The sequence below is a fragment of the Amphiprion ocellaris genome, chromosome 9, assembly GCF_022539595.1.
Source record: "Amphiprion ocellaris isolate individual 3 ecotype Okinawa chromosome 9, ASM2253959v1, whole genome shotgun sequence".
Classification (NCBI taxonomy): domain Eukaryota; kingdom Metazoa; phylum Chordata; class Actinopteri; family Pomacentridae; genus Amphiprion; species Amphiprion ocellaris.
The window spans coordinates 12,578,997-12,595,025 of record NC_072774.1 but is presented as its reverse complement, the minus strand read 5'-3'; the positions used below and the strand labels follow the sequence as shown (position 1 = coordinate 12,595,025).

The following is a 16,029-nucleotide window of genomic DNA, read 5'->3' as shown; positions in this document are numbered from 1 at the left end:
TTGTGTTTTTTTGTTTAAAATTAGACTTCTTCATTGATCCTTTGATGGTGACTATTCAAATTCTAATTTCAGTATCATCCTACAGCAAATATCTTCTTGAATAACAGCGAGGTTATGTAATATAGTCACGTCAATAATGCGTGATTAGCAATCATGGCACCTAAAATCACAACTCGTTCAATTAATTCTGCCCTTCTTCCAGATTCACTAATGAAGACAGCTCTTTGCACCCTTTATTGGTTTGAAATATCAAGAAGAGACAGGCTATAACAAATGAGATTTATTTAAACATATGCAGTCCAAATATACATATATTAGAATAAATGTTTAAAAAGCCCTAACCTACACCACCCAGTTTAAGAGCTGTGAAGTCAACAGAAGTCTGTGTTGATGTGGAAACACATCAGCAGGATAAACACCATCTGTGTCCATAACCTTTGGATTTAATCAAGCCCCGCCTAATGCTACCGTCCTTTCTCCCTTTCCTCATCTATTAAACTATTAGATACTAACAAACGCAATCCTGGACCCTGAATACAACCCCCGCCCCCTCCACAGGAAATAAAGACAAGTGAGAGCGAGGGCAGACCTCAGGGAGATCCCAGAAGGCAGAGTCCTGTTCCAGTTAGATACAGTGCACAGAGACGGAAAGGAGTAGGTGAGCAGGCAGTGGAGGATTTCATTTACAGTAAAACAAGCCATCTCGGGTACATCAGAGACCACAGGAGCAGGGCAGGGCTGAGTGCCCTCACCACCTCATCCCCTGAAACATTATCCATCCATCCATCCATCCATCCATCCCAGCTAGCAGGAAGCAGCAGCAGTACAGGGCTGTCCATGCATTCAAACCAAACTCCCTGCCACTGCACCCGAATGTTCAGGGCAGGGCTGAGGCGGGCGTCAGCAGTTAACCCATCCACCAGCAATGCAGCTATCCCATCTCATTTAGAGTTAACGCTGTGCAAAGCTTGTAAGAGCATGACTCATCTGTGGAGTACAAAGTGTGCACAGAGCAGGAAAGCCTTCCAAACAAAGATCAAAAGCAATCAAAAAGAAATTGCATGTCACTGTTAGGGAGGGATGTTATTGCTCTGAGAGGCCTGCTTGGAACACAACTTGAACCAACCGACTTCGACCAAATTCAAGCGTGTGCATTTAGGAAAAATGACCTGAGGCCCATGCCCCTCCATTAGCGGGGGACAGTTACCCTTACAAGCTTCTTCAGAGACAGAAACGATTGTAGACAAAAGAAAACAAGAGAGCTCCCTTTGCTGTGAAGAAATCAGTGTAGAAAATCTCACCCTTTGGCCAAACAAGGTGTTAATCTAGTGTTCAATAAATATTGTAAGGGACATTATTTTCTAAATACTCTACATTTTGGGAAAGTGGGAAGGACAGTGACGACAGAGGGGTTGCAGTTCAGTCTTTTGAAAGTAGATTTTTACTGCTCAATATCCTGGGAGTGGGAAACTGAAAGGAAGCATTTACTAGCTTGTAAAATAGAGCTTTCAAAGGCAGGACAGTTTGCAAAGACAGAAATTTTGACGAGATGCAAAAGGGACCTTACAATGTGTTAAATTTTCATTAGGATTGTGAATCATTTCTGATCATGGACCGTGCACTTCACCTGTTCTCTTTCCACTGACTCCAATTTTCCCTGTCTGTCCATCTAAACCTCTTTACCATCCCTCCTTCACACTGTTCTAAGTTTTCTTAACCAGACAAAAGACACATCAAAGCAACTACAAGTGTCCTTGTGTGAATCTCTCTACCTGTCTCTCCATTTTCCCTGTCCATCTGTCTGTCTTTGTCTGTCTGGCTCTTTCTCCATTTTCCTGGAGGTGAAGGAGGAGGCCCCGTGGTAAAGTCTCAGTTGGTCTGGCAGCAGACACCCTTGTTGGAGGAGTTTTGGGTGGGTTCAACTGTGATGGGCACAACGTTAGATGCCGGGGAAAAGTCAGAGTCGCTCCGTCCTGACATCTGCCTCTGTGACACGATGTTGTAGATGGCTGTGATGGAGAGGAGGGTGAAAGAGGATAAAGTTATGTGTAGATGCCTAAAAATCCAGCCAACAGTGGGACATATTGTGATAAGGACAAACAGCATGGCAAAACTGAACAACAACTGTTCTATCCAGACTCCTGGCAGCAGTGGAGGATTCTTTCCATCCTAAACTGGCATCGCTGTGTCATGTGGACAAATCAAGTCTCAATTTAGGCATTCCCCAAAGCTACAATATGCAATGCATTTTACATTAAAACTGCAATAACAACATTAAATTAATACAGAACCAGGCATTTTGGCCTCTGTGACCCTGCATGCTAATGCTGGTCAAGCACATCTCATCTAATCAAGTTAAGGATGCTTAGTTACTATAACATTATTCACGGTTTTGGCCTCACAAAATTACATATACATGATTGACTGCGATATTAATGTTTAAAATGCTGTGTTCATAGACAACACTGCATATGCATAAAATAAACTGGTTTCAACTTTGGCAAATTTGTCATTAAAAACACCATCTTTGTCTCTTTTCAAAGTAACTTTTGGTCTCACACTTGTCTGAGCTTCCGCCTAGATAGCTACCATAGCCTGCATGCAAGATGTTTAGGAAACCATAAATTGTATCCATTAAGCAGATATTCAGCAAGTGAGGCATTTTGGTTGCAGTTTTATTTATATTTTGCCTCTATGAGTTGCTCTGAATTCATGTGAAGTTTATTTTAGGTGTTATTTTAATGCAAAGATTTGTAGGTTAGCAGGAGTGTACTACAACATAAATGTAACAGTGAAGTGAAAATGCCTTGTCCTTAAACTCAGAATAATCGTTCCTTAATGATGATCAAAATTGTTGTGATTACTATTTTGGCCACAATCTTGCAGCAGTTCAAACCCCCATGTGAACTCTTTGCTTTCAATTGCAGTTTTTTCTTCATCCATTTGCTCGTTTAAAATATTTCTACAGGCCACTCAACAAACTTTAGCTCAGATGCCACTGGAGCAGGAGAGCAGGACTCATGCAAACACCTCTCTGACTTACTGTTGCATACCACTTTAACTCTAAACTACAGCCAGATGTGGAACAAAACAGTCCTGAAATAAAAAACTGCCTATGAAGCAAGAACTTTTAAAGCAAAACAAGACTCCTGGCTCTGACTAGGACGCGACACGTCAGGTGGTCAAACTATGACTCATTACAAACCCTACTCAGCCCCAGCTGTTGTGCACATATAGACGATAACCCACTAGGATGACCCCATCTGACCTACAATCAGTCTTCTGCTGCACAAGCGAGTGCACAGCGTTCTCTGCTGGGATGGGTCTAAAGTTTAATTCTGACAGGTCTGCTAAAGCACTGCTAGCTCTTCTCCTTTAATGAGCTAATTGGTAATGTTAACTCAATTGGGCTAGTTGGTTTGAAGTGTTTAGGAATTCCAAATTACTGATAAAGCTTGGCGTGGGCTGAGTGGCTCAAACGGCTCAAGCAGACGCATCTGGGAATTCAACGTGGAGCAGAGGCAGAGTACAAACTGCAAGTGGCACACACTTGCAGACTGATAGCCCTTGGGGCAACTCAAGTGGAAGCGCCGCTCACTGTTGGATTGTCCCTTTAGGCACTCCAGGGGTTGAGCCACAACAATTGCTTTTTTCCTCCATGTTATCAAATCTCCAACATAAAACGCACTTGTTAGTGTGGTCTCATGCCTCCTAGGGACACTGCTCATAGACATTACCTGAGAAAAACATATTCGTGAACCGGTGTCAGAGTATCTTTTTCAAACAAGCAGGCACAGTCAGAAAAAAGCTGTTCATGGTTTTCTGTGATCTTCATAGAAGCTCTTAGGACTGACAAACTGCCTCGTCTTTTAGGGTGGCAATAACTCGTGTTTTTGACCCAAAAAAATTCAGGTGGTTTTCCTGCAACAAACTACACACCAGAGATTGAAGCTCAGAGCTCATTAGATGGACTTTGCTGCCATCTAGTGGCAAAGGAGAGGTGTTGTTGTGAAAACCATTAAAGCCTAGATGAACATAACATATCTAGGCTTTAATGGTTCAGACAAATCAATACTCTTACTTATATAAAGAATTACTGTTAAATGGCCTAGAAGCTTCAGACATCACTCCCCTTATTGATCAAACCCACTTTCATTTTATGTTTTGATAAGACTTTGAAAGAAATATGCACAAATGTGAAACTCACCTGTGAGGATGGTCTGGAAAGCCAGCTCCACATTGGATGAGTCTAATGCTGACGTTTCCAGGAAGGACAAGCCATGCTTCTCTGCAAGAAAAAAACATGTGCACATTAAAAGACATGTTAAAGGCCTGCACAGTTTTCACTTTCAGAACTACACAGAGCTGAGGTGTATTGTACTGAAACTGATTTTCAGAGTTTGATATTTTTCTGCATAACAAAAAGTTTCAATTTTGCCTATTAGACAGCTCACATTGAACCATTTTCTATTCTTAAAACATTTAATGAGTTACTGTGCTCAGTAATTTCTTATATATTTAGAATCTAATGATGTAACCCACAAAGATGAAATCATGAATTCAAAAGTTCACATTCTGATTTACAAGCTGAAAGATATACAACACATTAAAAAGATTACTCTACTGTATTACCAACATACATTAAGGCATGTAAACAATAACTTTACTATTTACACTTGTGCTTTCCCCTAATGTCATGTGTCAAAGTCTTCTGTGAAAAAAAAAAGACTATAACAAACAGGAAAGACAAACATCAGCCAGTCAGGAACTATTTTAATGGAGACCAATCAGAAAAACACAATTTATGATTTCATTTCAAATTTGTGACGATATAAACTACAAATAGTTTGTGCTTGTACTTCTATAAATGACAACACAGCTACAAGGGTTGGTTGATTAATTGAACACCATAATTTTAGTTTACTAACTTTGATAACCTACTGCTTTTCCTATTTTTCAGGGTTTTCTGATGCTTCATAGATAAAATGATTATTAAGATTATTTTTAGTTAAAGGCATAAATAATAATATCCATGATGCATTGCTTGGGAACTTTTTTTTCATTTGAGCTGGTTTATTATACGTTATTGTTTTATAGCTTGTGTAGTTATGGGTCCACGAATGGGATGTTTGCCATCTTACGTTGTATGTGTAGACAGCTTTAAAATTAAATGACACCATGTCAAAGAAGGCATCAATGTGGCTGCCTTTTGTTCCAAAAAGTCGAGTGTAAACTTTGCGAACAACAGTTTGTGTATCACAGCTCAACAACCAATATGTGGCAGATCATCTAAAAAGAGAAGCTAACTTGTCTGTTACATTAATAAATAGTTTTTGTACTGCATCACCAGTTGATTGAGTTTTGCTTTCTGAAATCATATGAATATAGACAGATGCACACTGATTTGCTGTCAATCTGCAGTTCTTATTTTATTATAAAATTAAAAATTATAATTAATCTGAGCTGATAAGAATGGCAGGCAAAGTGCTTTCAGAGCACTGTGGCTTTTTTAGTTCATGTACAGATAACACGCACATTTTTTCCAATGAGCAATCGAAAGGCTGAAGATATGACTTTTGTCCACCAAGATTTTCAACCTTTCCAGAAATTCCTGGACAGTTGCTTCTCTGTAGGGTTTCTGCCTTTTTTTTATCCCTTAAAGGGGTTTCTGGGACTTTTTATTCATCAAAGTCGAGGGTCTAAGGACAGAGCTCCTCCTGGCAAACTTGTGCTTTTCGATACTGCTCTATTTAAAAGAAAACTGACTTGATAATATGAAATTCAATGAACTAGCAAACCAGTTGACTTATTGGTACATTGACCACTTATTTCAGCATTAACCATAATGACTGTAATTTGTATATTCCAATTTCAAGTATACAGAAGATTATGATTAAAAATGAAATTTAGAATAAAACTGTTACTATTACAGGTGATACTACTAGGGCGGCAGATTGGTGCATCTTATATTGTTCTTTGAGGGAACCTGTTACTCGCAGCATTCTAACACTTGCACAGATGTGTCCACAACATGGACTTTGTGTAAACTAGGTACTATATTAGGTCAGTGATGTAGAAAAGCAAATCAGTACAAACAGACGAGCATTGTCTCGTAAATGATATTCATCTCGCAGTACCACCCACTTTCTTTAGTCTAATACAAGTCAATAGGAAATGTGCGTTTTAGTGTCTTACAGTCAGTCGTATTGAGAGTCATTTTACAGTCAAAGCAGGAACGCTGAAATCGGACAAGTCAATAAATTCAAGGTCGAGAGTAAACACACGGCACAACCAAGGGTGACAAAGATATACTTGAAGTGAACCGGAAGGCTCTGAAACAAAGTTGTGAAATTCTCAGAGGGGCCGAGATAAATGAAAGCTTAATTAATTTAAAACTAGTCCCTTTGACCTGCTGCTGTTCTTTCTTACAAGTACTTGAACGCAGTCAAGCCAAGGACGTGTCATTCGGTGAACACATTTCAGTAGATTACCTTACAGTATCACACTGCAAACACTACTAACCCAGGTGTTTCCAAAGGGAATATAAAAAAAACTATGCTAAGAGGGCTTTTAAAAAACAGTGTAAACTAAACTGAAGGAGAACTTGCGAAGGAAATATAGGCATTAATTATTTTCACCATCAGCAGCACATATGACATGTTATAAGTACTTAAAGAGCTAATTAAAGCAGCAAGGGATCACTTAATCCCATATGCTCATTATCACAGTTTTAACATAGCAATAATTCAGTGAGTCCCACAGCCTCACAAGCCAATACAGGATGCATGCTATATGTGCAAACACACATAGTGCCATTACAGTGACAGTACCTGCAAAGGCCTTGGCCTCGTCTGTGGGCACTGCCCTTAGGTGGCGTAGATCGCTTTTGTTTCCTACGAGCATGATGACTATATTGCTGTCTGCGTGGTCCTGCAGCTCCTTCAGCCAGCGCTCGGCATTTTCGTACGTCAGGTGCTTGGCTATGTCGTAAACCAACAGAGCCCCAACTGCTCCGCGGTAGTACCTGGATGACAGGAGATCAGATGGACAAAATATAAATTGGAGTATACATAAGTATAATATATAAGTATAATAAGTTGTTCTTGCTGCAACCTGTTGATTTCATTGTGGGTGTAGACTCAGCCAGCTCTGACACGCAAGAAATAAACCATGAGGCTACAACAACAAATGAAAGCCGACTGGCATTTCTTATTTTAATTAAAGACTGGCTGCACTCTGTGTATTTCGTCAGTGCCTGTGGGGTCTTGGCACAGTTCATGCTGGTACACAGAGTGCTACATCAAGGAAAAAAACTCAAGAAGAGTGACAAATGTTGGGACAAGAACTTGACTGAAAGACAGGAGGAAGCTGTGATTATCAAAACCCGTCCTGCCCCAAGGCAGACAGGTACATTTTGTAGTTTTAATCACTTCTGATAATCACTTAGTAGCTATTTAAGGAATGGAAAACAGTAACTGATTGATTCTGAAATTAAACCAGGGAGGACAACCCTTGTTTGGAATGTAACCTATTCAGGTCCAGTTTCTGGGCATTTTTTTTTTTTTTTTTTTTTGCTCGTCACATTTTTCCTCACTGTGGGCTAATTATTCTCTGCAAAATAAAGTCCTGCAACTCTATGGAAACAACACCACCTAGGCTAGAAGTAGAGAGAATTTGGAAATGTGTTTGTGTATTATGACACAGTTACAATGGCATACATCACAATAACAGAAAAAAAAATTGAAGTCTTTGATTACTTATTATCCAAAAAAAAAAACAATAGAATCCACTTGTGCAATATTTATCCAAGTGTTTACAGGTGTTACCAACATGCTCTGCACACTATCAATATCTTACTATTTGTCTTCTATCTGCTCTGAGTAAACACAGCCTGCAGTTCAACCAAAAAAGTCCATGATTTTTTATGACTGTTGGTCACAGCTGAATCACTTTTAGCTTCACGGTTGCCCTGAGGAGCGCAGATTTTTTATTTTTTCTAACAGAATCTAATGCAAAGAATTTCCTTTTGCCCAGTGTATAAATACAACATTGTGAATTTTGATGAACTATCACAATTTTAAGCTTAAATCTGATTAGGTTTTCCAACAAAACACAACCCCACTCAGTAGTGGGGACTGTCATTAAAATTTTAAATGCAATGATTCTTCCAATTTTTACTGTTTCTTTCTACTATAATTGGTGTAATTTTGGCAAGATAAAATGCCTTTCAAACCCACAGTCCGGTTTAGGGTTCAGAGGGTTACCAATACTATAAACTAAACAAAAAATGTCACAAAACACATGCATGAGGACATAAACAAGGGTCTTTTGCATTCCTGTGCTTGATTAGTGTTTTTCAATGATAGGCTTCATTTTCCTGATGCATGTGGACTTCTTTGTATTTAAATGTATGCTGGATGCAATTTAGGATGCTCTCAAATGACCACAGTGATATGAGTGTATCTCAACTTGTGTGCGAAAGCAAGTCTGTGCAACACAGTGTTTCTGAAGGCTTTACTAATAAACTCAGAACTCACGCGGAAGTGATGGCTCGGTATCGCTCCTGTCCGGCTGTGTCCCAGATCTGAGCCTTCACGGTCTTGCCCTCTACCTGGATGCTGCGTGTGGCGAACTCCACCCCGATGGTGCTCTTGCTCTCCAAGTTGAACTCATTGCGGGTGAATCGGGACAGCAGATTACTCTTCCCTACACCTGAATCTCCGATCAGCACCACTACATGGAAACAAGAAAGAGAAACAATGAGCACAGTTACAAGATGCACTGTTGACTCTACCTGCAAGCAAATGTTTTCAAACTTGTTGCTACAACAGAATCTCATTTTTCAGTGGGTCTATAAAGAATGACAAATACATGTGGAGAATAGACTACATTACTGGAAACTACGATAGCTGAAGGGTGTTTTTCAGCTACATGTAGCTCAGTGTAGGGCTGTGGCTGTAAATTCATGGTAAACCCTTGATGCAACAGTCCATTGTGCCACAAAGAAGTGAAACTGAACTAGATGGGCTGATCCTTTAAATTAAATTTGAGTCTCATTTCCATTAGAACTTGTGTGGCTGCCAGCCAAGACAGAGCAGAAACTCAGGGGACTCCCACTGACTAAACACAATGCCAAAACCACCTGCTATTTTCAGGATATACATGCAGACTGCAGAAATTAGTGAACCAATGAAGGGGAGAGCAGAATCAGCCAGAAGTATGCAGAAATAACTGCATTAGTACATTGTCCTGACTCTATATAATCAACATAAAATCACTGGTTTAGACATTGCAGATGCACAAGTTGTTAGTGGCTCTATCTATCATTGGTCAATAATCAAGAAAATGAATTGTTACCCTTTGGATAATAGAATTTCTTCTGATAATTATGTCTGATAATAGCTGTCGACAACTTGAAACCTGCCCTGAGTGGTGATTTTTCTGCTTTTCCCTCCTCTAGTTTGCTCTTAGTGTCGCTGAGTGTTTGCTGAGGGGTGAAGCCGAGCTCCGGATTGCGGACATAGAGTGACTTTGCAGCTAAACAATGAAACAGACTTAAGTCAGAGTCAACAATGTTTGTCACCTGATGTGGAACAAAATCTGCTTCTTAGAAAGATAGTATGAGCAATTTATCAACCCCTGTTAAACAAGCAGAATATGAACTTGAATAAATGTGTTTGCCTGCTCTGCTTGCTCTCTTCATCGATAGTTGACGTGTTTTACACACTCATAAGATGGTAGTTATGCTAATAGTAAAGTGAATTTTCAACTTAGCTGAATATTAGTAGCCAGTTCTCCCTTCACAAGCCCAACTGCATTTCAGAAACCCCTTTTCCCACATCTTTCTAACATCAGGTAAGGGAGTGTTCTTGTCGCTCGCCATACCTTTCCAAAGCCAACAATCACACATTCTCATTGGATAGCAAAATAGCTAACTATTAATGTCTTCCTGGAGAAAATCCGCATCTGTTGACATTTGGTAGTTCTAACAGCTATTTCTGAGAAGTCATAACACTGAGTCACTTTAATGATGCCACAGGGCTGTTTCAGGTGACCATCAATTAGTACAGCAGCACTTTATCGTATTTTTTTTTTGTATTTTAAATAAAACAAGGTTATTTTGGACAAATTCACAATAACTGAAGTTCCTTTTCACTACTCCTACTCCACCACCCTGTTTCGGAGGGAAAAATGTGCCTAAAATGACAGATCTACAAGTTCCCAAAGTGCCAGAAAACCTGTGGGTAGTGTGATTTTGAAGTCAAAACTAGTCTAAAATAAAACAAACATTTTTCAGTATGATTGATTTGTATACTATTTGCAACGCTGTAACCTTCGCCATAAATGTGCGCCAAAACCCATCTAATATTGTGACTTTGGACAGCGCAGGTTTAGTTACCTCTTGTGCAAAACACAAAACAAATGCAAAAACAAGGAGCACTTTTGACACCAAATATGTCCATGATTACTGACAAAGTGGGAAAAGCTAAAGGAGGAAAAGGGAAGGCACTGCAGAATTATGTGCCCATGGGGTCAATGGGGTTAATTCTCCAGTGATGAGGGGTCTCGCAACAGTTGCATTATATTAGAAACTTAAAATTGTCACTTGCATTAGCCACATCAAGCAGACAATTATCAAATATCAGCTTTGAAACTGTCGTAGTCCCAGTAGGTTAAATCTAAACCTGCTGCAAATTGCTATAAACTACACGGCAACCCTTTTAAAATTCCCAAACAACGCTTAAAAATCGACCAAATCTGCCAACATCCCAAACAATGCTGTGGCTTTGTGTTAGTTTACACAAAAACCTAAGGTGGGTTCTTACTTGGGGTCGCCCAATTATCAGCCTATTAATTTATCCAATACTGAGCATTTTTCCAAATACTGGTATCCTCATTTTCTAAAGCAATTTCATTTCAAATAAATTAATTTTAAAAATGTGTTACTTCTTACTGCTCTCTGTCTGAGAAATGTCTCACCCACAATGTTGCATTTCAACAGTTTTACCTTAGTGTTTTTGTGCTACTGTAAATTTTGACACCACGGTTTTCCTTTTTTTCCCCCTACTTGGTTATCTGCCTCCTAATAATTGATATTAGCACTGAAAATCCATATTGGTCCATCCCTGTTTTCTACAGACATAGCGGTGAGAGCTACTTTAAAACATACTGAGTGTTTGTCAGAAAAGTACTTCCACAATTGTCAGGTGAGTCAGCCTGTCAAAGGGAACCTACCACACCAGCACGGCACCCTGCTCTTAAGAAATAGGAACTTGTTTAGGAATGTTGAAACTGCATTAACCAACCGGCCGCTGTGCTTGCACTGCCATTTAAGCAAGGCAGCTCTTTCTACAGGCAAACTGTACGTTAAAAGTTTGCCAGGGATACTGTAGAGTAGAAATGAGTAGATGATTTCCAGGCTTAATCAGAAATAATGAAAATCAGAGAAGCATTTAGGGATGACAAATCCCAACAGTGTGGCTCACCTACACGTGAAAAAGCATACACTCATTCTTGGTTTCTCCATTTCATCTGGCACAAAAGATCTTGGGCGGGGGACAAAAATCATTATGCAATCCTTTCTACATGCTCAGCCATCAGACAGGTAATGTCATGGCTGCATTACACACCCATTCACTCACTTATTGTTGAGTTTGAATTCTGCAGCTAAAAAGATGTGACAGCCCTCTATTATATCATACCGTCCAGCACCGGGTGATGTAGCCTCGCCTGAATGAAGGAACGAAGAATAAGAAATACTGAGAGTCCATCTGTCCGTTAAGCGAGATTCATTGATACACTGATATCCACTGAATCCCAGGAAATGGAGTAAAAGATCACTATTACATGTCTGATTTCTTGATTTCCATTTATGGGAAATTAAATCAGCAGCTTAGGCGGACAATCTAAAAGAGAAGCCTTCAATTTCTGCAGGATTATTACTTTTTTATCAGTGATGATTTCATGGAATCAAATGCATCATTGAGATTGAAAACATTTGATAAAATACACCATATAATTTACTTACTTTATGTAGTGAAATGTGTTGTGAATGAAAACAGATGTCCTGCTAGGACCAGAAGAGAAGCAGTTAGTTTGAGATAGTGAAAATAACCACTACTGAGGCTCATACATAGCATGAAACTGACCAACGAAGGAAGTGCGAGAGGACAGCAGGAAAAATTCCCTGAACTGATGTCTCCATCAGGAGGAAAATGCTAATATGACTCACTGAGAACTCACCCAACCAGACTCATGCTAACCAACAGCACAGGACAAAAGGAGATTGTAAGAACAAAGGAGGGCCCTCACAGTGGCATTTTCTTGGTTTAACGGCAGCCAATACCTTATCGGCGTCCTTGCTCTACCGCACATGATTCAGATAAATTTGGTCACCTGAAACCACATTGGTGTGTCTGCGAGAATAAATCTTCCTCTCCGAGGTCACACACTCGCTTCATGCAGGTATTTCCAGTTTGACAACACATGCTTGTTTAGTGTTCTATATTTGAACAGACCATGAGCGCTTCAGTTCCCCTGGCTTGTGACAAGGTATAACTTTGAACTCCTTTCTTAACAGATATCCATAAGGACAAAACTGGCCATGTCTCCACAATTACATTACATGTGGTGGTAGGACAGTGTTTCAGCACACTGTGGGGAAATATCTAGCCTCAGGAAAATTTTTGATGCCTTTAAATGACTGACACCATACATATTTTAACTGCATCTTAGAGTATATGAACAACTTTTTTTTGTCATTATGAAGATAAAACCATAAATCAAAGCTTAAAAACATTAAGTATTTCTATAGGTAATGTAATAGTGACTTTTTAACCACGTGTTTCTCTTTCATCTGATGTGCTAACTTTTCTAATGTCGACATTATACATATTTTAACATGAAATGATTGTGAATGAATATGACAAATGCAACACAGGGGGTCAAACAATGCAGAGGTGAAGTCAATATTAACAAAACACAAGGCTTCATCAAATTTCTCCTCTTCCTTTAGGGGCAAGACATTTTGTGCCAATGTGTAATACATATTCATGTATATTAACTTATCAGATAGACACTGCAGTTACTACTACATTACACTACTACATTATGCTTTTTCATATCTCTTTCATCACAAGTTTTTTTTTTTTTTTTTTAAGCAAAGAGACACTGTTTTCCTAATGTGGACACATTGTCAAGAAAAACAATTCTGAAATGACTATTATCACCCTTACACATGCAGCAGTGTGGGGGCCAAACAATGAGAAAGTAAAGCCAATGTCATGAAATTTCCCCTCCTCTTTCTCAGGAGAGAAGACATTGTTTGCCACTATGTTACACATAATTTTACCATTTAAAGTTGAAATATTATTGTTTATTAATCTGTCAGACAAACAAATTATTGCCAGAGCTGAATTTACAAAAAGAAGCTGTCCGAAACTACAAATTGCATTTTCCAACGAGGCTTATGTGTGTCTACATAGATACCAGAGCATGTTAACAACAAGCCAAATGTCGAGATCTGTAACTATAAAGAGTTTTTATTGATATAAAACTAATAATCCACACTGATGTTTCCTGAGGAATGTGGAAGCCAATTGCCATATGTAGTTTCTTTTTTCTTAAAAAAAAACACAAAAAAAACAATTATTCTGAAATTACTCCTTGTACTTTCAACATTGGGGGGGTTGAACAATGGGGAAGTACAGGAAATGTCAACATTACATTGAATCAAATTTCCTATTCTCCTCTTTCTCTTCCTTAGGGGGCAGGACATGTTGTGTCAATATACAGGACAACACAAAATGAAATATTAGTGTTAATTTTTTTGTCAGACACTCTTAAAATTATTGATACAGCAGAATTTCCAGAAAGAAGTTTTCAAATGAAGCTGCTTGGTATCCAGATAGAGCATGTTAACAAGTTATTATAAACATGATGGTAATTTTTAGATCAAGTCAAATGTTAAAATCTGTAACCACAAACAGCTCCCAAATAGTACTTACAGGTACAAAACTAATAATCCAAACCGTTTCTTTTTAAAGGAAAGTGGAGGCGAGTTTCTAGATGTCATGTCCTTTTAATTTCATTAAAGTCACAACGTATTCTAAATGAAAATGTAATTATTCTAAACACATGCATAGTGGTGGAGTTGAACAATAAGGAAGTACAGGCCATGTCAACATAACACAAGGGTTCATCAAATTTCCTATTCTCCTCTTTCTCTTCCTCAGAGGGCAGGACATAGTGTGCCATTACAACACACATTTTAACATTAAGGTTGAAATATTATTTAATTGCCAGGCACTCTTAAAATAATTACCCGAACAAAATCTTTTGACAAAGAACATCTTCAAAAAAAACCCTAAGATTTGTACTTTCCAATGAGGTTTCTGGGTATCTACATCAATACTAGAGCATGTTACCAACTTTTTATTATTACCTACATGCTGTGATTATTAGATCAAACGTTGAAGTGTTTTTTTCTTGCGCCCAAATGTCTTCGTGCTTTCAGACAGGTACAAAACTAAGCGCCCAAACTGGTTCCTCTGTACTGAAGATGGAGGCTGTCGCCCTGTCACAGTTTATGACCCCTTTGTTGACCAACGCCGCATCCCAACATGATTGCATCATTGGCCTGCAACATGATGACTATACAGCAGATGCTGCTTGACCTCAAACATACGAGTACTATAAGATGCCTCCCAGTGTCCGGTCTCGGCTTTAAGGCCAAACTTTATTCAGCGCTACGAGCAGCTCGAAGCAGGTGTCTTTGTCTCGGACTCGCGTCGTCCTCCACCTTGTTGTCAGGCAGCCCGTTGACAAGTCGGCATCGAGTGACACTTGCTCACAGGTGAAGCGAAACATTCCGCTAACTAGCTTGAAGCTAAGCAGCCACTCACCTTTGAAGAGGTAGTCATACTCGTCTTCTCTGTTGGTCATAGTTTCTCCTCTCCGGCGACTGTTTATTCACTCGAAGTCGGACAAACTTCTGGCGTTTCCAGTTACTTCGACACCGAGCGACAACCACGGAGAAAGTGTCACTCAGGCGACGGCGGCGCTAATTCCCTGTCACGGTATAAACAACACGGTCCTGCCGCTGCTGCTGTCAAAGATAAATTAGCAAAATTGCAACTAGCACAGCTAGAAAAGTTTCGCCTCGTCTTCCTCACCCTCTGTCACTTGCCATTACTGAGGCTGCGACGTCACGTCACCTCCTTAGCCCCACCTCCTGCCCGCTCCCACTGGTCAATGACTGATCGACATCTGTCACTGACGCTGTGCTGATTGGTCCGCTGTGCTGCCAATCATGATTTCCCCGAGTGACGTACGCAGCCGCCCAGCCTCAACAGGTAACATAGAGCGTCAGATTCGTTAGGAGGAGAAGCTCAGCTGGCATCACAAATATCTCTGTGTAACACGTGTCACTCTACCTGTGTGATATAACAAAGACTAATAGGGCCGCGCTGAGAGTCAGAGGCGAAGTACACTAAAGGCGTGCTTGCAAATCGGAGAAAAATTTGCAAAATAGACACACTAATTAGAAATTGGACTAAATTATGACAAAGAACCCTTAAATCCTACAAGTCGCCCTCTGTGGTTGTGAAGTTTGGAGTTCACTCAGGTCATCTTTGAATACATGGAAGTTTGCTGTGTGTGTTTTAAGTCAGTCGCTACTCCAAACCACACGCATTTCATGTTTTATCTCAGCAATCATGCTGTGTTTGGGAAGACAGTTCCTCATGTTGGACTAAAAAAGTGTCTAGACAAACTATTTCCACCAGTATGCAATACTGTACAAGATACTTTAATTTCTGGAAGAAGCTAACAGTGGACTGTAACATAAAACTCAAACATGCATCAGTCTGGAGGCAGATTTACATACATGGTACATACAGAAATGCATCTTTTTTATTCTCCATACATTCAATTTAGAATATAGAGCAAAGAATAAGATGCACAGCTGATATCCAGTGTTTAATAAAAGGGCCTGGTTCATTTTCTCCAAACCAAACTGGAAGGAAAAAG

General features: G+C 39.5%; 1 protein-coding gene across 1 annotated transcript; it reads right to left on the bottom strand.

Annotated features, from left to right (window-relative positions):
* Positions 1 to 265: 265 nt before the first annotated feature.
* rab11al (RAB11a, member RAS oncogene family, like) lies at positions 266 to 15,198 on the bottom strand. The gene is made up of 5 exons (XM_023284616.3): positions 14,904 to 15,198; positions 8,538 to 8,733; positions 6,831 to 7,024; positions 4,208 to 4,288; positions 266 to 2,009 (listed from the first exon to the last, which is right to left on the bottom strand). The coding sequence occupies exons 1-5, from the start codon at positions 14,941 to 14,943 to the stop codon at positions 1,870 to 1,872; spliced, it is 651 nt and encodes a 216-aa protein (XP_023140384.1). The 5' UTR covers positions 14,944 to 15,198; the 3' UTR covers positions 266 to 1,869.
* Positions 15,199 to 16,029: the final 831 nt, after the last annotated feature.